The 26,126-nt window shown below is 32.2% G+C and overlaps 3 protein-coding genes across 3 annotated transcripts; all 3 read left to right on the top strand.

The window, feature by feature from the left end:
- The first annotated feature begins 653 nt into the window (after positions 1-653).
- Positions 654-4,093, top strand: LOC145569481 (non-specific lipid transfer protein GPI-anchored 7-like). Its single transcript, XM_081628825.1, has 3 exons — positions 654-1,032; positions 1,592-1,627; positions 3,899-4,093. The coding sequence occupies exons 1-3, from the start codon at positions 720-722 to the stop codon at positions 3,994-3,996; spliced, it is 447 nt and encodes a 148-aa protein (XP_081484951.1). The 5' UTR covers positions 654-719; the 3' UTR covers positions 3,997-4,093.
- Positions 4,094-5,643: 1,550 nt separating this feature from the next.
- Positions 5,644-11,425, top strand: LOC145567990 (FAM10 family protein At4g22670-like). Its single transcript, XM_081627429.1, has 11 exons — positions 5,644-5,968; positions 6,067-6,103; positions 6,215-6,370; positions 6,796-6,883; positions 6,971-7,048; positions 7,154-7,218; positions 7,730-7,870; positions 8,638-8,754; positions 8,851-9,162; positions 9,325-9,382; positions 11,009-11,425. Exons 1-11 carry the CDS (start codon positions 5,859-5,861, stop codon positions 11,098-11,100), a joined length of 1,254 nt encoding a protein of 417 aa, XP_081483555.1. The 5' UTR covers positions 5,644-5,858; the 3' UTR covers positions 11,101-11,425.
- Positions 11,426-22,699: 11,274 nt separating this feature from the next.
- Positions 22,700-25,197, top strand: LOC145569480 (MYB-like transcription factor ODO1). The gene is made up of 2 exons (XM_081628824.1): positions 22,700-23,122; positions 24,094-25,197. Exons 1-2 carry the CDS (start codon positions 22,860-22,862, stop codon positions 24,746-24,748), a joined length of 918 nt encoding a protein of 305 aa, XP_081484950.1. The 5' UTR covers positions 22,700-22,859; the 3' UTR covers positions 24,749-25,197.
- Positions 25,198-26,126: the final 929 nt, after the last annotated feature.

Genomic DNA, 26,126 nt, shown 5'->3' with positions numbered 1-26,126 from the left:
TGGTGAAGCCGAGCTATAGCTGTGAGCCGTGACTTCTCCTGGCTCTTATAGAAGTGTACTTATACCTCTACCTTACCTTATATAGAGGAGTTGCGTTAGTACGTTTAATTCTTAGTCAGCACAAGACTAACTATAATAATCTAAATAAAATCATATCAACCACTCTAGCTAATTAGAAGGCTGAAATTGGATTGTTTATTATCCTTGATCAACAAATAGTAGAATGCTTACGATAAGATATTGAGCAAGGTGACGCCATATGTTGAAACTTTTCAGGAGAATGTTTTTATGCTACGAAGTCAAGCCCATTTAACACTCTTACAACTTTTCAAGAGAATACTTTGTACTCCCTATAATAGAGCATATTAAAACAAATTCATGAGCTATAATCATTAGCTTAACTTCTTGGTTGACTTAATCCGTTAACATGATATCGGAGTCAATGTGACATAAGAGACATGGATTGAATTTCATTCACCCCTCCTTTAAAATGGAATATTAAGCATTGGGTATGGTCAACGTCTATTTTTTCCGACCCATTTTCAATGAATATACACATATTCACACTCATTCACACTAGTCATCTTCCAGAGTGGCCCCACTTTCACCTGCCCACTCAACTCCAAACCCATAAAATCACAGTCCAACCTTCAAAACAATCCCAAGAAAACTCCCCAATAAACAAGAAAACCATCTTTCTTACTTTCTAAAGTTTAAACATGAGCAAAACCTTTGCTGTATTATTGGCGGTAGCGCTAGCGGCGGAGCTAGCGGCGGCGCAAAGCTCAGGGGAAACACCTTCATGCGCGTCGAAGCTAACGGCGTGCGTAGACTACTTGAACTCCACCACTACGCCGCCACTGAGCTGCTGCAACCCACTTAAAGAAGCGGTTACCAATGAAAAGCAATGCTTATGCAATATATACAATAATCCTGCTTTAACTAAAGCTTTTGGTATTAATATTACTCAAGCTATGAATCTTCCTAAGCTTTGTCATATTGATACTGGCAAATCTCCTAATATTTGCACAGGTTTTTCCTTTTTCTTAATCATCATTATTTTGATTTATTTGGGTTGTTTAATTTGATTTATGAGCTTAATTATTTGGGAATTTTTATAAATTACATGTTTTTCTTTAGGATTGAATAATTGACTTTTTGTTGTTTGATCAATTGTGTTCTTTATGATCTTATTAATTACTCCATATTCTATAGAAAATTATTGATGATTGAATCTTCTTGATTTTTTTGAATTGACAAGTCAAACTAAGACAAAAAAAATTCGGCTAAAATGGAATACAATTTTGTGTTCACATGCATTTTGATGATTGAACTTCAACTAGGTGGAAAGAAAGAAGTTCAACAAGTATACTGCTAGTCTCTTAATGTGAAATATATCACAATTTGTACATTGTAGTAGACTAATAGATGGTAGTACTAATAATACAAGTGTATAATCCCCTGAACAACAATGAAAATGTTATTATAGGCTCCTTTATGTATATCAATTTCCTTATTTTAAAAAGACATTTACTTTAGCGTAATTGTTCTAATACTTTTTTTCTATGTGTAATTATTCCCCCTTGGTCAGGTTTAGCAAATACCCCACCATCTTCAACTCCTTCAGGTAACATACTTTTCGACTTTGTCATTTGGTTTAAAGCCTTTAAATTTGAATAATTAATTTGCTTTAATAGGCATTTCAATGATGTTGTTAGTTGCGCTGTACTTGAAAATAACGTGTTGTCCGTACTTCGCTTGAATGCCATTACGCCCTACTTTGGACACAGATTAAATGTAGATGGTGGTGGTTGATTAGTTGGTTGTTGTAAATATGAGGGGAGGAGGGTAAGTGGGTAACTTATGTGATGCAACTTAATTCTTTGCATACCTTGAGCATTTGTTTCTTGTAAAGAATTGTCAGCACAACACATACTAGTTACTGGTACCATAGACCTATGTTACTCGGACTCATAAAAATGTCGGGCCTAGATATGGTGTCTTGCTTGCTATTATGAACCAATTACTATCATTGCTTAGAACTTATAACTAGTACTAGTATAAGCACAAGTTCATCGGGTATGAACATGCTATGAAGTACGTAGTATATTTTTATTTTTATGGTTGACTTCAATCTTTGTAGACACATCTCTGTTTCTGTTTGATACATGGAGGTCGAAAAAAAATAAGTTTTAGTGATTGAAATATCAAATCATTATCAAATCCCAGTCCAATTTACTCCTAGGAATCTATCATACTAGCTTGTAATTGTTGAGGTTTGTAGTGAATAGTTCCTTTATATCAATCCACCTAAGTACTTAGAAAATCCTTAGCTATTTCCACTTGTTATGCTGAAAACATGCCATGCATTTTGTAAGTATTGTTGAAGTTTGGTGAGTTGTTTCTTAGGATTATTGGACAAAGAAATTTTGTTTGTTATAATCTCTCCGTCCCTAATTAATAGTCCCTTATTAGCAAATTTTAGTCCCAAAATATTCACCCCATTTGCTTTTTCCAACAACCATTAATATCAATTTTTTACCAAAATTCCCTCCAATTTGCAACAATATTTGTGCAAATTTAACTTTCTCATGTAAATTTTATTTTCCCACGTATTTTTATTACTTTCTCTCTCTATTTTTTGCATACCCAATGTCAATTTACTTTTTCAATATACTTTTACTATTCTTATTTGTGTTTATTAATTCCCGTGAAAAATGCCTATAAGGGACTATCAAAAGAGGGCGGAGGGAGTATTACCTTTATGATGCCAATTGATGAGTCGTCGAACGAGGATGTAGTTATTGAATGCATTAGTGTTAGGTTTGAATTATTTTGGGGCATTCCAAGTTCCAAGTCTTGGCTAACTATCTTGACTAGCAGTAAACGTCTCTCGGTCTCTGTTTTTCGATGTTTCTCCTAGGAAAATAGCCAGCTGTGATTGTCATGTACCGTATACCTACCTAGAATATTATTCATTTACTGGCACTTCCATCTTTGTATCTCTTGATGACTCACTCTTTGCGAATCCACCCGCCAGCCCCTCCTCGTCTAGCAGCTAACCCCTCTATCTATTACTTAATGTGTAATGTCCATTAATTTGACACTAGCACCTTAGTTCATGCTCTTTTACTTGTATCTTTTCATGATTACATCTTTTCGAATTTAGCATTTTGAAGAGAACTTACTTAAAAACAATTGATCACTTTGTATGGGAGAAAAAGGAAAACCATTCTTGGGTCCAACCAAGCAGTAAGTTATCATATAGGCAATGCTCGGCTTCTCTTCCCTCCATTAAGAAAAAGGGGAACGGCGGAAAGGGTCAGGAACTAAAGTATACTCCTCCCATCTTAACGTCAACTCTGTAAGGTCTGTAAGATAAAACTTTGCCGCGTGAGAGCCAATATTATTCCGCCTTTTGCTATGAGATTAGCTGGTGGATTTCCAGAAAATATATGGATTGAGTAAAAGGAAAGGAAAGGAAATTTGATGCTTTACTCTTCCCTCCAACTTTTAAAAAGTGCAGTACGCTAGCACATTCTAAAAGGTTTTACAGCACTAATGCCACTAAATCTACAATCAATAGAATGAAAACTCCCTAAGTTTTTCATGGAGTCCTATTATGCAATGTGAAATTTTGATGAGAATTAGAGACGTTTGTATTTCATACTTGATATTATATTATGTCGGTCTGATCAACTTCTGCTCATATGCTTAGTACTGAAATTGAGTTTACTGCTTGCAAAATTGTATTTGGAAATTATGTTTGTATTATTGTAGCTTTGAATTCATCCAAAGCATGATTTTGGTTGGATACGTTCCTATTTCTTACTTCCTAATTGACAAAAAACAAGTTATGTCATCGGTTGAATAATCTTTGGTTGAATAATCTTTGCAGGAAGCAGTCCTCCTGGCAATGCTGCTGGCAGGATTACAGGAGCTGGATTAGGTGCCATCATACTCATGCTTGGAGCATTCTTCATTTTCTATTATTAGATTGTAATTGCATGTGTTTTCAAATTTTCACGTATATTTTCATTACCTGTTCAGTTGCTCCACATTAAATAAAAGGTTAATGATCATTGTTTGCCTCGGGTGTTTTTGTATTTATTTATCTCCTGTTATACTAGTATTATGGTATATCTTTATTTTTAGATGACAGTGTATGTCAATTTTATAATGTATTAGTAGTGTAAATCGATTAATAAAAATAGGGTAAAAATTACCTTATATTTATGTTTTGATTAATTTCTACGGAGTACTCCTTTACTATAGAAAATAACTAATGAGTAGTCTTTGAAAACACTAGAAAGGAATTTCATCAATTAGTTTCCTAAACCCACAACCAAAACATAACCAAGTTCATGAACTCAAGAAAACTCCTAGTTCAAATTGAAAGATATATAGGATGGATAAAATGGGAGGGTACAAGCTCCTTGACAGCAAACTAATTATCTAATCTCGATCTTTCACAGCATAACTCAGTACAGTCCCGCCATCGGCCTGTGTAAACCAACCATTACAATCTTAAAAGCAAGTCTCTAGACAAGCTAAGGAAGCAGAAAGAGGAAAAACATAACATTACATAAAGTTACTTGGAGTACTAGCACCAATAGTACTTAAAATGGTTGAAATATGGTCAATTCTATACTGTAATATTTGGAGACCTGCAACGGATCATGTCACACGTATGAAGAAATTGGACAAAATACAAGCAAAGACCCAGAATAAGAAATCAATCATGGCAGGCATGTAGCAATGTTGCTCCTAAAGTAGCATTACCTTATTTACCTAGTCATCTATCCAACGCAAATGCCACTTAAGTGTTCTTGTAATTGATCATTGATGACTACTTAAGCTTAAAAGTGTTTCAATTTGCATTTAAAAGTGTTTTTATATTGTTTACTAAGCTTTAGATTACTTCTATTGATCAATTTAAATAGATGAAAATGTTTGTAAACTCATCTAAATGTGTAAGACAAACAATTACTAGTTAGTGAAAAGGAACGTTAAATCATGGTAAATTAATTAGGAAAACAATCTTATATATGCATTGAATATTGAATCTTTAGTACATTAATTAAGATTGATTAGAAGAGGGCATGAACCAAGCTAGCACATAATTGGCTTGACATGGTATGGCTGTATTGAGTTTATTATAAGTCTGGCACAACATGAGAGACACGAATTGAGCTACAAGTTATACATTGACACTACTTGTAAATAAGAGTCTATTTGCATAACATAATATATGAGTCCACCCAGCATAAACCCTATTTCTAAAAGATCGACACAATATGACTTTTTCTTAACGTGTTTCAAATACTACTTAGCTCGTTGAAGCATGATACGGTGATACCCACAAGTCGACTTACAGCGTTACAAACTTACACGAACCATCTCATTCACAAATGCATGATGCAGATACACGTGGAGTGTGTGCACCACTGCACCCCAATTTTATGCACAAAAGACCAAAAAAATGACTAGAGAGCAATCTTGAAAATTTTAGGTTTGCCTTTTGGAGCATTAAGAAACGACACCTTGCAAAAATAGGTCATTTAACCGTATTATTTTCCAATTCCAATTTAATTTCGACGGTGAAATGCATTAATATACTTCATACTCCTAATAATAAAAGAAAATTATCCATTTAGCAAAAGAAGCTACTAGAAACAATTTTTAGGGGTTTCAATCAAATCCAACAAAACAAAAGTTTCAATTCATTTCATTATTTCCCTTAAACCCTAACTATTAATCATCTTCAACCTTTCTACTCATTTCACTGCGAAACCTAAATTTTTGTTTGATAAATTAATTTCTGCAGATCTTAATCTTATAGCTCGAAGAAGATAACAATGGATGATTCTAAAGTTCAGCAATTGAAGCAGTTCGTTGATCTCTGCAAATCCAATCCTTCCATTCTCTACGATCCTTCTCTCTCTTTCTTCCGCGATTACATCGAAGGGTATGAATTTCCGCCATTGCCAAAAAACCTTAGTTTAATCTCGTTGTTTTCTCTATCCTCTTGATTTTTCTCATTGTTTTTGCATTTGTTGGTTTCAGTCTTGGTGCTAAGCTTCCTACTTCTTCCGACAAATCGGTAATTTTTTTCTAGGGTTTTTTTTTTCGATTTTTAAAAAACTTTTTGTCTGTTAATTTGTGGGGTTTTGTGTGTGTATGTTGTAAATGTTGTTTGAATTTGTGGATTCAGAAATACACTGTTGATGATGAGAGTGACGAGGATGTAGCGGATGCTAAGCCGCATGTTGAAGAAGTAGAGGAAGAAGAGGAAGAGGAGGAGATTGTTGAATCTGATGTTGAGTTAGAAGGCGAAATCGTTGAGCCTGATAATGATCCTCCTCAGAAGGTCTTTTTATTTTATCTATTTTTTGATATTTGATGCATTTGATTTGTTGAAATGTGGGATTTTTCATGTGTTGAATTATTTGATATGGAGTATGCTATTTGCTGCTAAAATGCTTGAAAAATCTTTTTCATTCGGTTAGGTTTGGTGAATGAACTTTGTTATTGGAATATTGATGAATAATTAGATGGTAAGAAATTAAGGTTCTATATCATTACCCTGAATGCCTTTGCCCAAGCTTCGGCTTTTGATGTTGTAAGTGTAGGGTAAGTAGTCTTATGTGAACAATTGTGAAGGGTCTTGTGCTGTCTTTATGAGTGAGGATTTTGGATGGTGGTTTGAAATGTATTGTTTGAGTTTTGAGTAACAAAATGCTCTCCTATAATTGCAAATATATTGACTCTTTTGTGTATTGGAATTTTTTGTAGATGGGTGATTCTTCGGTTGAAGTCACAGATGAAAACCGTGAGGCGGCTCAAGAAGAAAAAATGAAGGCAATGGAAGCAATTTCGGAAGGTAATTACATCATTTATGTTGTAAAGTTTAGTGGGTGTTTTCTCAGCTGTCCCTTGTCTTATTTATGTGTGCCTTTTGGTATATTAGGCAAACCAGAAGAAGCAATTGAGCATTTGACATCAGCTATAATACTCAATCCGTCGGCTATTATGTATGCTACCAGAGGTAAAACTTCATGCTCTGTTCAGGTTATACTTTGGATTTTGATATCATTGTTTTTATTGACTGTTGCTCTAGTGTTATACTGATATGTGATCTGCTGCTCCACAGCTAGTGTGTATGTAAAGATGAAGAAGCCAAATGCTGCTATACGTGATGCCAATGCTGCTTTGGGGGTAACATTACACTTGAATATTTTTTTCACTGAAACTGATTGAATAATGATTTATGAAAACTCCTCTTGTATAGCTGATTGACTGCTATAGTGCTATATATGTTGCATATATGTACTGAAATTTTGAAATTTGTTTATTTATAGTTGTCATAGGGTTTGAATCTTGTTGCCAGTTGCCACTGCAATAATGGTCACTGTACCACTTTTGCGGGCAAATTTGTATGGTTTGCCACTGCCTTGGACTTATATTGCGGTTGTGCTAAGTTCCAAAACCTTATACATTGCACGGTGCAGTGATACAACCAAGATTTAATACCCTTGTACTATTTGAAGAGTAAATGCCTGCCCACTGTAGATGTGATATGATATGTTGTGATATGTTGAAATGGATAGTCTCCTGCCCTAACCTATGCATAACCTATTCATGCTCAGTTTGCTCAATTTTTATCCTTAAATGGATTTCATAGTGCAGCTTGCGGAAGTCTTTTAACTCCTCATATTCCTTTTGCCAGATAAATCCTGATTCTGCTAAAGGGCACAAAGCTCGTGGCATGGCAAGAGCAATGCTTGGTCAGTGGGCAGAGGCTGCTAAGGATCTGCATGTGGCCTCAACAATCGACTATGATGAAGAAATAAGTGTGGTGCTGAAAAAGGTGCTACCAGTATTGATTTTTTATTCTGCATATTCGTTTATATCTGTTATTATTGGTTTGACACCCCAGCGTTACACAATATTACATTGATGAAGTATGTTGAGGGGGGTTTCTTTCCATGTAAGCAGTAACAATTGAGTAGGTTAACAGTAACAGTGTTATTTTCTATCTACATACTCTACTGGTTGGATGCATTTGAATGAGATGATAGTGCAAGCTATAGAGATATAGTACTTTGTTAACTCGTTTGGCAGTAGTGTAGTTAGCTGGTTTAACTAGCAGTTGGCAGTTATTTGGCTGTTTTGCACACTAGGATATAGCAATCACCTAAATGGACAAGCATTTTCTATATAGGGACCATATGCTGATGCAAAATGATTTTGTAACATACTAACATTTGGAGTTTTAAACCGCTCTTTTACAACCGTTACTGCTATTGTGACTACAATTAATATTTGATTTCCTGTCTAGAACCAGCAATACCTGGTGTTAGGAGAGGGTGAGGCCACCTTTATGTAAATTGCTATTTTGGTGGTGGTTGGGGGGTGGAGCCAATAGGATGCTGGATTAGTTGATTCAAGAATTTGGGTCAAAGCTCTGTTTTCAAGGAGCTATGACGTAAAATTGTGTTTTTTAATGTGAGAAGAAACTAGGAGTAACAACTTTTTTTTTTTGGTCTTCCTGTTGTTTTTATTTGTTTGGGATGGGAGTTAGGGTTCTACTTGGTATTCCTATATATGTTTACACCTCTCAAATCGACCTATCAGGTTGAGCCCAATGCACACAGGATTGAAGAGCATAGGAGGAAATATGATAGGCTGCGCAAGGAAAGAGAGGAAAGAAGGGCTCAACGAGAAAGACAGCGCAGGAAAGCTGAAGCACAGGTTTCTTTCCTTTTTTTTATTTATTTTTATTTCTTTTGATCTGAAATTATGTTATTGTGTTGACTATGCAACTGATATGGTGATGTTCCTTTTTAGGCTGCCTATGAGAAAGCCAAGGAGGAGGAAAAGTCATCTTCAAGTAGATCTGGCGGTATGCCTGGGGGATTCCCTGGCGGTATGCCTGGAGGATTCCCTGGCGGTATGCCTGGAGGGTTCCCTGGTGGTATGCCTGGTGGGTTCCCAGGAGGCATGCCTGGAGGATTCCCAGGAGGCATGCCTGGAGGGTTCCCAGGAGGTATGCCTGGAGCGGCTGGAGGTATGCCTGGAGCCACTGGAGGTATGCCTGGAGCTGCCGGAGGTATGCCTGGTGGAATGCCTGGCAATGTTGATTTCAGCAAAATATTAAATGTGAGTTGAAATGCTGTTTTGAAATGATTTTTACGGTATTTCCATATTGATGATTTGCCAGCCGTACCTTTTGTATTACTTAATACTTTTATCTCTTTATGCTTCCTGTTTCTCCAAGCCTGAATTTGATTTATTATATGGTAATTGTAATGTTTGGATCAGGACCCTGAGTTGATGACGGCCTTTAAGGATCCAGAGGTCATGGCGGCTCTTCAAGATGGTAAGTACTAATGTCATTCAGCTCTTCCTGATGTGGTTAATGCACTGATTATGGATTTTGTTATTTTATATTGCTATCTCAACGTCTCAACTTCACACCTTGTTTGGTACAAGGTCATGATTTGGTGGAATTGTAATGAATTTTGTACACAGTTTGCGGTATTAATGGTCTGTGAATGACCAAAGCTGTACACAATACCTCTGCACTTCTATACATGTGCTCTTATTGATTTTCATGACTAATCATTACCACCAGTGACTGACTATTAGACGCTGTAATGAAAAATGTGAATATTACCTCGCACATTCATATGGAAAACTCCATGTCAGTTTATAAGCAAAATCCACTGTTCACTTAATTTTTCAATTTATTCAACGTAAGTTGTGAGAGTAAACTGCTGGTTTGGAGGTTTCACTTCTGTTTCTCTCCATTTTTCATTTCTGGCATTTATTGCTGGGGCCTGGGGATACTAAAAACTTGGTGAGATTGGATAGACTATAGAGGTATCCTTGGGCCTGTGATAACCTAGTTTAGTTTTAGTCATCCGACTTTATATTGATTTGTGTCTGATTAAGTGGGCTGACTTGCTCATTATAAGTGACCATTTGGTGATGGGGTGGGGAGGGTTCAAGTTCTGTATCTAGAGACGTCAAATCCCGTATTACCACATTCTTATTTAGAGAGAAGGGGGTGGATTGTTTTGATTTTGGCCTCAACCCATTTTATGTCTTGTCAATGGATGAATGGAATGGGTTTTCTTTGTGTTAGTTCAATAAACATGTCTAATTATTCCCATTTCAAAATCACTTCCATTTAATGTTATACAATGGTTTGTGAAAACTTAGCAGCTATAATGAACATTTTTAAATTATCAAGAAATACTGCATTGGTATAACATACAGACAAATAATACTATGTTACTGCATTGCTTTATATGATTGGAGTAATTAAAATGCTTTTTGATTCATGATTGTGCACTCCTTGCTTGCAGAAGGCAATGTTAGCAAATATGTAAGGGGGCCCTAATGTTCTATTATGCTTCATTGCACTATTGGCTCAATTGAGTTGCTAAATTTGTAGTGCGTGGATTGTGGCCATGGAGAGCAGAGATTTTACATTATTTTTCTGGACAAATTCTCTTGGTTTCCTTGCATTTTTGAATTTGTTGTAATTATATCTGCTGTTCTAGCCTTACCACACATTGTAGGCCTTTTGGGAGTAGGATAGAGATACAGACATACAGCAGCATGACAATTATATTTACTAATGCTAAATGCTGTGGTTATATTTGGGTCATCTCCCCATAAATTTGTTTAAATAATGTTGGCTGAGACTGAGTAGGTTAGAGTTGTAGGACTTGCTCATAATTTGAAATGGGCCTGTGAGCCTGTCTAAGAATTTATATTTACTTCTGGTTTAATCTTGTCATTTCTCATCTTTAAGTATGAATTGAGTTCTCAAATTTGATGCATGAAAGAATGTAAGGTTTCTATTGACTAGGTATCATATCATTTGTTTTAGGTCATTGAGATTTTGAATGTCGGCAATCTCCATCCTGATTTTACTCTTTTCATTTGAAGTCTGCTCATAATTAAGTTTCTGAAATTTGATTTGGTATGCTTACAGTAATGAAGAACCCAGCAAATCTGGCAAAGCACCAAGCAAATCCGAAGGTGGCCCCCATTATAGCTAAGATGATGGGCAAATTTTCCGGTTGATTGTGGAGATACGTCTGTTAGTGAGACAAAACATGGTGACAAAAAGAATGAGTGGTCTTCCTGCAAAATTTTAAAGGAGTGAGTGGAGGTACTTAACTTCGGCACTTTTGCCCTTTTAGTTGACCTTATTGTGCATGTTCCAACATTGATGGGCTTCACTTTTATATATTGCTAGACAGCAGCTAGTTGTAAGTCATGCTGTGATTTAGATGAAACTTGTATCTTGATTTAGAGCAGATCTTATAGACCGATTTTAAAGATAGTTGCTGTTAATATTGCACATTGTCAGCATTAGTTTTATGGAACTTTGGAAATTTGTGCAGTTGTTTCGGTGTCATACTGTCATCGTTATAGTTGAGTTCAAATATTGGATTGTATTATTGCATCGAGTGTTCTATTTTTGCTAGGATTATTTCTGCATTCTGTGCTCACATTCTTGGTACAAAGATTCGAACCTCAGGCGCGGGAGTTGAGTGGTAACTGGCAATCCACTTAACCAAACTCATTGTTTCCATGTTAGTTGCAAGATTTGGGAAACAGATGGTTAATTATGCTTATTACAATATGTTGGTTGTATGAATTAATTTAAGTAGAAGTTACTTTATCAAATTCCATTGGAGTTTCATCTGGATTTATAATCCCCCTTTTTTTTAAACTAAAATTATTTCATCATTAATTAAAAGCCATATGCGAAAATATATATGGAACTGAATCAATCCATTTTTATTATAGTAATGTAATCTATTTTGCATAGAATCCTAATATTTTCCATTTTTACTATAGTAACGTAATCTATTTTGCATAGAATCCTAATATACTTTGGACTAGTACGTATTTTGCAACTGAATATGATGTTCCAGTAATATGGCTCCTATTGGTTAAGGACTATTTACCCCCACAAGAGGAACTTCCGACTTTCTTAGGAAGTGTTACTGTCATACGAACTAGAATATACTTGAGATGAAGCATCATTATTCTTAAGAAAATAACTCGTTTATTTGATTCTGCTTTGATAATGACAAATGTTCTCAAAATTTTTATTTTCCTTTTTTCTAGAATTATCCATATGAATAAATGAAGGGAAATTCCCTAAAATTTATTCTTTGATTGTGTCAAACATGTAATACATAATTACAAAGTATGAATATAATTATTACATTTAAAAAAAAAAAAAAAAATGTTCTAACAGTCAAATGTTCTTTACTAAATAGCGTTCTATGTTCTTTACAAAAGCTGGATATACTATGCTTGGTACATTGGTACATACGACTCTACGAAGAAATTTTCACTGGTCGGAATAGGAGAAGGGTGGTGATATATAATGGTTTTGACTTTAGGAGATGATATCTTCTAATTTCGTAAAAAGCAGATGATAAGTTCAACAAAGGATGATTTAAGAGAGTGGTTATTTACAAAATTTTCTACTCCGTAAAAATAAAAAATAAAAAAAATACCCTGAATCTTACGATATACTACTAATTTACTTTATGTGCTATGTCTAATATGGCATACGAGAAAACTCAATAAAATTAATAAATTGCAGAGGATCTATTTATCCCTTTGCATTATCTTGAATGTAAAGAAAAGTAAAACAATTATCTAGTTTGAACTTCTTGTACACTAGTTTGAAGTTTCAACTTGCGTATTATTACTATAGCCTATAGCTTAAAATTTACCATTAAATATTCTTGTGTTCAGTTTGGTTCCCAACTACTTGTTTGAAATTGTTTAAATGTTGAATCTTTAATTCCACAAGTTATAATTATCAACTCATTCTTTACCACAAACTCCATATTATTACATTTTCTAGGTGGGGCTAATTCTAAGACTTCTCATTCAATCGTTTAGTCTATATGAAGCTTCACTAATTAATCTCTATTTTGTAAACTAAATTTTTTCCTTACAATGAAAAGGCAAGTCAAAAACCACAGCCACTACATTAGTCAATTTTTTTTCCTAATAATCGCATAAATTACTGAAAATTTAATCTCGAAGAACATCATTTAAGTAGTAAGGAGTACTCGACAATAACAAAAACTGTGAAGGGTGTGAAGATAAAGATTTCTAAAAGATATGGTGTGTTAAGCCTTGTTCTCCTCATATGAAGTGAACTTATTTATTTAAACTTATCTATTGGATTCTCCCTTTATTTTTACATCTAATATAATTCGACTTGATCAATACTTGATTAGCCTTGATACTTGTCTTATTTGACTAAGTCGACGATTGTATTAGAAATGTGAAACTTGAGACTTATTGAACCTTGTAATTATAAAATATTCTAAATTTTAATAATAATGCAAATAATTACTGCGTAATTGTTGGAATAATCGGTATAAAAATATATAAAAAAAAAAAAAATACACATGGCTAAGGTAACTCCTACTCAGTAAAATTTAACCTCATTCTACAATAATCTTAACATATGAATCATTAAATGATGGAAGTTAAAAACTTGTTACTACCATAATACCTTATCTTAATTAGCTCACTCAAGTATAATTTGTCGGCAGTTTAGCACTAATTAGTAGTAATTAGTCAACAACATTGTAACAATGGTAGTTCCTAAGTCGCTTTTAGTCTTTAAACTAATGGTTTAAAAGCAGTAATTATGCAAGTTGCTCTTTAATTTACCTTTTAATCATTACTTAAGGACACAGACTTACCCATGATTGACAGATGTCTAAAACGGGAGATGTGATTTGCTTCCACTTAATTAATTAATCCCTGCCTCCTCTCCATTCTACATCACTTTTATCAATCAAATTAACCACATTTTCATACAATAATTATATCAACTTATTACTTCATATTTTCAAATCACTTAGATCACTAGCTTAATTACTTTCTAATATCTTTATTGACCTTTGTGAATTGTGACACATATATATCATTTTTAATTCGTTTTCATCCTCTTCGTTCCTGATCTTGAGCCGTTGGGTATGGGAAGCTAGAAATATTATTAGTATGGTACAAGGTTCACCCTGTGCTAGGTCTCTATCTCAAGGTGGCTAGTGAGATGTTGTTATCGTCGTGTGACTTATGAGTTATGACGGGGGATAGACATGAGAAGAAACATCCCGCAACCAATTTAGAGGAGTCTTCACTACAAGAAAATTACCTATTCGTAGCGATTATTCTAACCTTTGCTATCAATTGTAATTGTCATAAAAACGTTTCCCAGCGATACAATATCCGCGTAAAGTACACATATGATCTTTACAAGATTTGAACATGCAACCTCAAGCTCTAATATTGAATGTTTTACCAATAAGCTATGACATATTTTATGTATTCTTTATAAAACAATATTTGTATATCTAGTGTAGAAAAGGCTTTACGTATCGATTTTTGGGTTTTAGTGGCGATTGTAAATGATACGGTTTTTCATAGTTTTATAAATGTGCAAACATAAGCGTGGATATGTATTATTATATTTTTCGTATTGATTTTATCTGCAATTACCATGGCGATTGTAAAATGATACAATTTCATTTACTATTTCACAATTATATGTGCATATTGTAGCAAATGTACAATCACTACAAAATAATCGCTACGAAAAGACAATTTTTTTGTAATACTCAACCATTAGCATAAGATTTTGATTGCGTTGGTTTTGTGATAGAAATAATCTTAATATTGGTTTATGCTTCACAAAGTTCCCAATGTGATTTTTCACATTTCATATTTACAAAATATTTTGTATGAAAAAAAAAAATGAGTCCAAATTTTTTTATAATTTGCATCATCTTATTTAAATTGAAATTTAGCTGCTATCTCAAAATCTTTATTTCAAGTAGTTGAAAATAATCTTCAGCCAAAAGGAAATAAACGATGTCTATGGCAGTAATCCTTTTTTTTTTCCTACTTGTTTTTGGTTGTTTCACGCATATAGACACCTAAAAGTCATAAACCATTTGTAAACTCTTACTTTCTCAATATATATACTACTTGTAGAAAGTAGGATATTATTAATAATAGGCCAAATAAGAATATTAAACGTAACACTTCTTGACACATACTGTTGAGACAATCACTTATACTCTCTACTTAAAATCTAAATTCACATAAGATCATTATAATAAGCATATATAAGTAACAAATAATGTATGAAATTGTGACATATGCATGCAAATAATGTAATAGTATATGCTCTCATAGATACTTGTTCTTGTATTGCTTCATAAAGATCATGAGTGGAACTATCGTACGTAGGACCAAAAAAATTACATAAAAAAAGGTAATCTTGAAGAGTATGCAAAGTAAAATGTAACAAATGTATAGACTACATAAGTGTTATTCCTAAGTAGAAGCAACTTGTACAAAATAATAACAACATATATTTTCTCTAAGTTATCCCAGTTGTAAGCTTAGATTTTGAACCTGCAACTGAAACTGTAGTATGTAACAGCTGAGGTTTTACCCGACAATGCTCAATCTTACAAGCAATGCCACCATACTTTTCTTGTAATTGTGGTTTTATATAATTTTGGACCACATTTTATGTTACAAGGAACTTCTATTCAATAATTATATATTTACTCCATTACTATTATGTACGGAGTGTAATACTTCATCCGGGTCTAATAGTCACATATATACATACAGTTTTATTAGGATTTACGAAAAGATAAAATAAAAACCTATCGAACTATGAATGAAAGTAACAAGATTTTAATTAGGTTAATCATAATATTTTATAAAGACTGAAAAGAGTATCTTTGTAGTTACGAATATGTTTTATGAGCGATTAGGACAATGTAACAATTATATCTAAACAGAGGGAGTATATTTGGTTGATTGATGATTCCATTAAGATGAAGTATTTGTATTCTTGCAAATCTGAGATGTTTGACGTGGTTTATTATCAATCATTGTGAATAATGTTGGGGCATTATAAAAACATGGCAGGTGTCTGTCAGGTGTGTTCTTATGGTTTTAAGATAATGACATATATTATATTTTACTTAATCTAATTAAGCTCACTAATTGGCAAGTTAAGCGTCATTTGTCTTTCCTTAAAAAGAAGGCATGCTGTAATTCTTGTGTCACAAGGTTATACGAGTACGTACGTACGTATTTTTATTTATTTACTTATTGTAAGTAACCTATGGACTATGGTAGACGTAATTCTACATCTATCTAAGCTATAATTTCACGTCACTGTTAATTTTGATGGAGAACATTTAATTTTCGAAAATTAAATTTCTTCGCTAGGGGTGGAAAATAATTTGATGTAATTCTATATCTATCTAAGCTGTAATTTCGTGTCACTACTTATTTTGATGGAGAACATTTAATTTTTGAAAAATCAACTTTTCAAATTAAATTTTTTCGCTAGGAGGAAAAATATTTTTTTAAAGAGTAGAGTAGATTATATTTTCTTTTAGTGAGGAAGGTATGTCATATTTTCCTTCCTATTTTTGACCTCTATTTTCTCTCCTTCCATCCATCTTATCCGTCGTACTTCTTAGCCAAACAAAGGAATGCTAAGCTATTTTAATTTGCATATACAACTTCATCACTATTATCATTATTTATTATCGCCTACCATCCAAGCTGGAGTATTATTGTTAATTGTTACTAAATTAAGAATTATGCTCCTTCGTCAATTCCCTTAAATTACCAGGCCAATTTACATGTGTATGCTTCTAATATGATCTCATTGTTTAATTACGAAGCAAGTGATATCCAATTAGGGTTACAATGAGTTGTAGTATACAATTTGTATACATACAAACATACACTCAAAAAATATAAGATTGTCTATTATATGTAAGTCTTAACTTGCAAGCTGTAAGAAAAACAGTAACAGCCATTATCTTACACACATCTGTCACTAATTTAATCCATTAATTTTTCCATAACTTTATGTTAATTACAATAAAAGAAAACACCAATGGCTTCAATTTCATGGTTTGTGATTTAGTTATTTTATTAATTGTAAGTTAAGTTAGTAAAATTTGGATATGTTTAGGTTTTTTGAAGAAGAAATTAAATGTTGCTGATTGTCAAACATACGTGCAATTTTAACGTATAAAATCCCAGTTGCCATTAAATTAATTAATTGTTAATAATGGTTAGAATAGTCTAATTTTTTGCGAATACTTAATTAATTAGGAGGAAAAACAAGGTATAACTTTGAAAACAAACCTAGGATAAAAAGACTTACTAAGCACAGCAAGTTATGTCTAGCAAGTTTGGCATTGACAATCAAATTAAAGGAGAGGGCTCCACGTTGAAATTTTAGCCTAAACTAGTAATCCAAGTCAATTACTGCTAATTTGGGTTTTAAACTGCTCCCATTTTTTGTTTTTTATGATAATAATGATTTTGTCTAATGTTTTGGCTTATTGGGTGTAATGTCTATCTTCATAGATGAAGCTTGATTAAATATTAACAACTCCATGATCATACCGATAAAATCAAGAGCTTGTTCTTTCTTGTTGCTTATTTTGAGTCATTAGTTTAAAGTTAGTTAATGTATGTTTTGGAAATTAGCGTAGTACTATATAGTACAACTAAATAATAGTTCTAAACTAAAATTAACTGATCTTGAATATTTATACCGCGAAATTATAGCTAAATTTTGTGAACAATTTGAAATCAACACAAAACATAACAATAAGAATAACATTGTATATTCAACCCATATTCACAATCAACACATTTGAATCTACATATGTGTTCTTATAGAACTAGAAATGTACATGTTGTTTCTTCAAAAAAAAAAAAAAAAAAGATATGTACATGTTGGGGGATTTTGGCTGAAAATAGGATACTACACTAGGATACACCATGCGCATGGTGCACCCGAAAGGTAGAAAGAACATACTGTTGTTTGACAAAGCGCATAGTTATGTTTGACAAAGAACATACCTATATCTATTCAAAAAAAAAAAGAACATACCTATATATATATTTGATATGTTCTTTACATTATAACTTATATTCTTTTTAACATATGTTATTATGAATTTTTGAATTTTGAAATTTAATTTGAAAATGAAATCTTGAATTATTTTTAGTTGAAAATAATTTTAGAGAGAGAAAACTAAGTGCCTGTTCACATTTACTTAATTTCAGTTCAGTTCAGTTTAACTCCAATCAGTTCAGTTTAGTTTAGTTCAGTTCAGCTCCTAATTTCCCTCTCTCATAAAATATTCAGTTCAGCTCCAATCAGTTCAGTTCAGTTCAGTTTAGTTCAATAAATGTGAATAGACCTAAAATTATTATAGAAAGTTGAATTTTTTGAAAAAAGAAAACTATTTTTGGGGAAATATTATCTTTGGTAAAGATTTTTCCGTTAATGTGTAATTTTTCATGAAATTTTAATAAAATTTTTATCATGTTCTTTTTGTAATGTCTTCTTGTTCTTTTATAATGCATGTTCTTTGCTAAACATAAACATGTTATTTTTCAAACAATTGAATGTTCTTTTCGCCTTTTTTATTTAATTGGGTGCACCATGCACCCTGGTGCACAGATCATGCATTAGATTTTGGCAAATGGATTTTTGGTTGGATTTTGGATTTGTTACGCAAACAAACAACCAAAAATGTTTTGTACATACTTCTTAGGTTTCTCAATCAATTGAAAAGTTGACGTTTAAGACTTTAAGCCAAAATGAAATTATACTAGCCTTAGAGCGAGTAACCTTTGTACAATTAAATATTTAAATATAGTAATTTTTACGGATTTTTTCGCGTTGACAATATGAATATAATTACACATATTTACAGATTTACAACCAAAGATTACAAGTCCTTACATGTGAGTTTATCAATCACTTTATATTTATTTAAGTAGTCACCTTAAAAGTCAATAAAAATAGTCTATCAAACCAGTCAAGTTAAACAGCAATAAACACGTTAATTAAACGCTCCATCACCTAAAATTAAAATATGGATCCGGATTTAAAAAAAGTCCGGATTAACCATTAGAACAATCTAGAAAAATAAAATTTAAACAAGTGTCAAAAATTTAGAGCTAGTGTGGGCCAAATTCCCAATGTTCAAACACTAACAAAGAATAAATGAATATGTGGGCAAAGCATAAAAGTGTGAATCTTATAAAATCAATTTCATTGGCTATTTAAAACTTGCCAATGTACACGCATGCGCGCTTTGCGTCTGGCCGTGTGGGGAAGCTTTGTAACAATGCTTAAACTTTATACTCCTTACTTCATAGTGGCCATCTACCCTTAAGTGTATTCCATTTAACAAATTTAAATAGGAAAATAATTCACTTTAATTTATTTACACCGCCATTTTCTTGATTTAATATTTTATTAAATCTTGAAATTGAGGATAAAATTATGATGCTATCTTAGCTATTAAAAAAAGATTCAATTGAAGTTGTTTGTATTAGGATCTATGTTCATAGTTAAAAGGGCTCTAAATTACGCCTATGTATATATCAATATATTATCATCAAGTATGGTGTTTTTGTTAGGGTGTTCAACACAAGTATGAAGAATATTGATGTTGAGCTTGGATCAACAATCTATTCGTATAAATAATAAATTAAAAGATGATTTTAATAGATAAGATTCTTAGAGGATATTATAAAATAAGAACTTGCAATTCATAGTTCATCATAATATATAGTAATATTTTGGTGAAATTTCAACATTTTATTATTATTATTATTATTATTATTATTATTATTATTATTATTATTATTATTATTATTATTATTATTATTATTATTATTATTATTATTATATATGTACCTTATTGCATTGCATAATCCATAAGGAATCATAAAAATACACGGGAAAAAAAACTTTGTAGATTGCACGCATAGCCGTCAAAGAAGAAAATGGCTAATTAATGAGTTGCTCTCTTTAATTCACTATTTACAAATATGCATCTTTGGGGCTAACTTTAAACATGAAATATAATTCTAGAATAGTATTAATTTAAAGATTAATGACTAAATTAATTAGTTGGTGTTCTCAACGTGTGATCGATTGATGTTTAATATTCTAAATTTAAACCCTTAAATTAGTATACTCGGTATATCATTTTCGCTTCCTTTGTAAATGATATTTGACTCTTCTTTCTTTTGTTTCACGAGGGTTAAATCGTTAACCTTATAATTGATTCAACGAAGACTTAAAATTGAAAGTTTCCATCCAATTCGCAATTTAATTTTGATAATTTAGTACGTACAAATTGACCATAGCTCAGAACTTAAGGATTATTTGATTTTGTGGCTGCTACATGCATCTAGATGGTCTAAATTCTAATTACAATTAAATGGTATGAATCAGTCTCTAACGAACTAATTAGTTAGTTGGTATTTAGTTTCTTGATCTAGATGTGATTTCATTGACATGGGGATGTTCTTACGTCTCACTTGTCAAACATATCTTATAGTTATACCTAATGATAATGATCCAAGAAGAAAATAAATGGATTAATGAGTTAACGACCATTGTTGAGAACATGTGTAATGTAACGTACTAATGTACTGTGCTCATGTTTTTATTTTTGTTCTTATTCCCTCTTTATTTGGAAAGCTCCCATGTGTAAATCATTTTACCATTATTCAACAAATGAATTGAAAATAAAAGAGAATAAATATTCAAATCTAATTACAATGACTTGGGGAGAACATTTGTTTCTTCATTTTCACCTAATTATAAAATATAGGTACATGTACCAAATGATGTAGCCATAGTTACCACATTTGAAGGTGTGAAGATCATGAATTTGCTTGAGATTGAGTCGACAACATTTCTTATTCATTTTTTCATGTTTGAGTATGCGTGTAAAAGGCCACAAGAGCGGGGGTGAGAATCGATCTCAGAATCTCCTTGATTCGAGAAGGAATAAAGCTCTAGCCACTTGAGCTATCTCCTACCTTCTTGAACATTTCTTATTCATGTTAGCCAATCATTTAAAATTACAAGGTCATCACATTCATATTATTGATCAATGTAAAAATCGAAGTAGAAATCGGATTAGAAGCATAAACTAACTTATGATCTACAATGCACATTGGTATAATATTAAATCAATTTTAGAGCTCTATCTAATCTTTATCTTAAACTTTTTATTGAGTAGGTCCGATCCCCTAGCTAACATTGATCAAGAGCTTTATATGTGAAGAAGTGATATGGTAGAGTATAAAACCAATGCTGAGACTCTAATCATCAGCTTAACACATGTGATTGAACATAAACTCATAAGTTATAACCTCAATAGGATTTCACTCTAGATGGACAATGTTTCAAATGTTTACTACTCGATTATAGTTTTCGTCATACATCATATTAATTTTACAAAGAAAAAAAAAGGCATATATAATAACTTGCTTAAGAGAAATATGGTCTTGGAGCAATCAATTAGCCAAACAGACTCGAAGAAGATAAGGTGCTATCATGAAAGTGATAGTTGATTATCTTCCAAAGATTATGCTGACCATAGTCTCTAGTCTACGCGCTAACCATGGTTAAGTTGCACCACTCTTTTTTACTTTTTATTTTTTATTTTTTTTTATAAGACACTCTTTTTTACATTCTATTCTTTAACAAAAGCCAATGAAAACGTAGGGATGACGAAATGGGTGATGCTATGATTGAGTAAGCTTCAAATTCGGAGGGAATGCGATTGTACATGGTTATATTCAGGGAGAAGAATTATTATTTTTACATTTTTTTTGAGAAGATTTTTAAGAGATATTTTATGCTATTTTTTTTTTAAATGCTAAAATGATACTTCCACAATATTGTAATATAGTGATTAAATTAACCAAATAATTGATAAATATTGTAATATAGTGATTAAAATAATTAATAGTACGTATTACTTTGATTAGCCTATACCAAAATTAGAAAAAAGGACCTCGTTAATAATCGATTTAACGTTTTACATTCCTAAGAAGTATAAGTTTAATCAATTATTATTTATTGTGTTATGAGCTACTCCTTAATTAAATTTGATTTCAAATACTCTGTATAATTAATTTGTGAATGAATTTTTATAATTGAGTTTTGACACAAAATTAAACTTATACCTATTTAAGTACTTTATCAATTTCATACACACTTTTCGGCTAAAGTGAAGTATTTACCAAATTAAAAATAATAGCCCTAATTTTGGGCCTGTTTTATTCAGCTTAATTTCAATTCATATCCAATCAGTTCAGTTCCTAATTTTTTTCTCTCATAAACAATTCATTTAAACTCTATTCAGTTCAGTTTAGTTCAGTTCCAATCAGTTCAGTTTAACTCAGTAAATCAGAACAGACCCTTAAACGAAAAATAAGCCTTTTGTAATTGTTAATTAACATAATATTTTTTAAAACAAAAATATTAATAAAAAATAAATACAAAAACCTTTATGCAAAAAACATGCTTATAAGTAGGTCTATAGTTGGGTCACCCCATTTCGCACTATTGGTGTGGGACCAAGAAGTTGAAGCACCAGAAGAAGTTAGATTGTTGTTCCCAAGCACCTTTCAAGTAAACCTCGGTGGGGTCTTATCTTTTGTCTCACAAAAATTTATAAATATTTTGGTACAACTTTTTATTACAAGAGGAAATTAACAAAGTCTTCCTTTTATTTTTTATATATATAGGTTGGTGTGATCCTCATTTCATTACCCATTTGCTCTTTTACAAGTTTTTATTATTATTTCAACTCAAGCTAGGAGAAAGAGCTCACAACATAACACTTTCATTTTATTATTTCATTCTCTACTCTCTAGCATAGTCGTAGTCGTGGTGGTGCTTTATTATACGCGTTATGGGACGACAACCTTGTTGTGACAAACTAGGTGTTAAAAAAGGCCCTTGGACCGCTGAGGAAGATAAAAAGCTTATCAACTTTATCCTCACTAATGGTCAATGTTGTTGGAGGGCTGTCCCTAAGCTCGCCGGACTTCGGCGTTGCGGTAAAAGCTGCCGTCTCCGGTGGACTAACTATCTCCGGCCTGACTTGAAACGTGGCCTTCTTAGTGATGCTGAAGAACAATTGGTTATTGATCTTCATGCTCGACTTGGAAATAGGTAACATTATTTTTACGTCGATATTCGATCATGCACAAGTCTTGTATTTTATTTGTAACATAATTTTAAATAATGTGTACCTTGTAATTAGATTGAATGAATAACTACTACACAAAATTGTACTAAATGTACAAATTAAATAAGTCTACCTTTTCTTAAGATTAATACAATAATAAAAAGAATCATGGTTAAAGTGAAATCGTGAAAGATTGTAATCGAGTACTCATGAAAACACCATATCAATTATGATCCTTGAAAAGATCTTATGGTTTGAAAATAATGACATTTTTACATAATGTTAATGAAGTTATTACAAATAGTAATTGCAAAAGTCTAAAATTTATAGCTACTCATTTGACTATAAAAATATGATTTGCGTAAATTAATTGTCTCTAAATTAAAAGCTTGACTAGTAGCTAATACAAAGTAAAATTACTGTCTTAATACTGTAATTTGAATTAATAACGTAAGAATTAAAATTAAACATAGGTAACTTTTCTCAGTCAGCTTATATTGTGATGGTGATATTATATGAAATATGCAAGATAAGTATTCTTTATTAAAGTAACTTTTAAGTAACCAAATCACCTAACTTTTGCATGACCATGACAATTAACTAGCTACGAGTAGCACATAGTTTCTTGTCGATTAAATTTATCGTAAATTATGACATAATGGCTTTACTAAAGTTACAATGATATTAATTAATTATGTGATTGGTGTCTATAAATAATAACAACGCTTTAAAAAAGCTCGTCTTTCAAATCCCTTTGTTTAGGTTTTTTGGCGGTTTTTAATTCGGAGCTTTTTGGAATATAGTTTCCTCTTTATATTCCTTTTTATTTCTTTATTTTTAACCTTTTGCCCCGTGTAGAAAATATAGTATGTATGACAATGACGTATAATTAAAGTTATGTAACCATTTGTGCTAATTACGAAACTAATTACTGATAATTTTGATCATATTTCAGGTGGTCCAAAATTGCTGCAAGATTACCAGGGAGAACGGATAATGAGATCAAGAATCATTGGAACACCCATATTAAGAAGAAACTTATTAAGATGGGAATTGACCCCATTACCCATGAACCTTTAAACAAAGATAAATCCCCAAATAATCAAATTATTCCAAACCAATCATCTTCATCTTCTAACAACAATAATAATTCCGATATAAGCACGGCTGAGTCTTTAAATCAAACCCAGTCATCATCATTAGAGACAGCCAATAGCGATCCAGCTAATAGCATGTCGGTCATTAATTCAATGTCGGAGGACATTACTAACAATAATAGCCCTCCGACAGAGAATAGCTCGAGTGTTAATGATCAATCTAACACTACGAGCTTAATCGAAGGCATTAGCATTGATAACGCGCTAATGAATTACTTATGGGATGACAACGATGTTACACCGTTGGAGTTGCCTTACTCGTACAATAGTGATCAAACTTGTTTGTCAAGCAATAATGTTGCTAATACCATTACCTTGCCTACATGGGAAGATAACTGTTCGTGGCTATTCGATTGTCAAGATTTTGGTATCCAAGATTTCGGGCTTGATTGCTTCAATGACATTGAAGTTCTGAACACATTGGATGTGTTAGAAATGGGTAACAATCAATAATAATGATAATTAATTAGCGCAATGGTTTGGGTCATTATCGGGAGTAATCAATCAAACAACAGTCGAGCTACATACGCACACGTACAAGATGACCACCGGGAAAACACGTATGTACGTACATGCATGTATGACATACGATGCTACAAAATAAAGTAGCATGTTTCCAAATTAGGTTAATTGATTTTCATTTCTCGGGTGGTTGTTTTTAGCCAACCATATGTGAGAATATCATACGATACCAAAGTGATACGAGTACATCATAGTGAAAAAAACTGAAAATAGTGCACTTTTTATTTGTTATTTTTTTTAATTAATTGTGCCTGTAAATTATTGTTCAAAAAGTTGATGAGGCGCCCCTTTGGCGTGGTCTTCCTGTGCAAAGGAAAGCCTTTGTACATAAATTATGTACCTACCATGATGAATAATAATGATAATAATATTTGTTGTCATTTTATAAACAAATTATTTGTTTTAGTATTGTATATAAAGTAATACAATTATACAAATATTGATTTGAAATTATTTTTCATTTAAGTGCTAATATGTACTGTAATATTTTTGCTCAATTATACATGCATGAATTTAATGAGAGGATCTTTATCATTTTGAGGAACTTAGGCCCTGTTCTCATCAGATTATTTTCAGTTCAGCTCTAATAAGTTCAGTTAAGTTCAGTTCAGCTCAATTCAGCTCCTAATTTCCTTCTCTCATAAAATATTCAATTCAGTTCAGTTCAGTTCAGCTCATTTCAGTCAATGAGAACAGACCCTTATTAAATGGCGATTGATTTGATACCTAGTCTTACTTTAGATGGGATGCATGGTTTATAGACTTTATACAATAGACAATATTAAAACAAGTCGTATTTGATAAGTGTAGCAATTATTAAAACACGAAGGGAGTATGTATAATCAAGACCCGTTTAATTTGAGAGCTGGTTCTGTATCAATAATGAGTTTAGCATCATAATTATCCTTGTATACTCAATGGTTAACCACAATCATTGTGGTTATCATCTATTTTATTCATTTCTTTATCTTCCACCTCATTTGTAACCACTTTAACAACCATTTTATAACCAATGTGTCCTAATGGTTGCCCATAAATTTTATTCAATAAATAGAGAATCTTACAAAAGTGGGTAAATATTTTATTCAATAACCATGTTACAATAAACTGGTTAAAGGTTTAACCAGGTTATTGTTTTATCTCTCTCTACAACTATTTATAATATTTTTACACTCTCTCATCTAATAAGCACCCTAAATAGTTAATGGATGGCTATGCTCTTACTCATGTATGTTTTCTTATAGAAGGAGTAATAATGAGGAAACGACTAATTTATTTTTGTTGATTGATTAAGAATATATATTTTGAC

This window comes from Chenopodium album, chromosome 11 (assembly GCF_948465745.1).
Source record: "Chenopodium album chromosome 11, dcCheAlbu1.1, whole genome shotgun sequence".
Classification (NCBI taxonomy): Eukaryota; Viridiplantae; Streptophyta; class Magnoliopsida; order Caryophyllales; family Amaranthaceae; genus Chenopodium; species Chenopodium album.
This window is presented reverse-complemented; position numbering and strand designations above follow the sequence as displayed.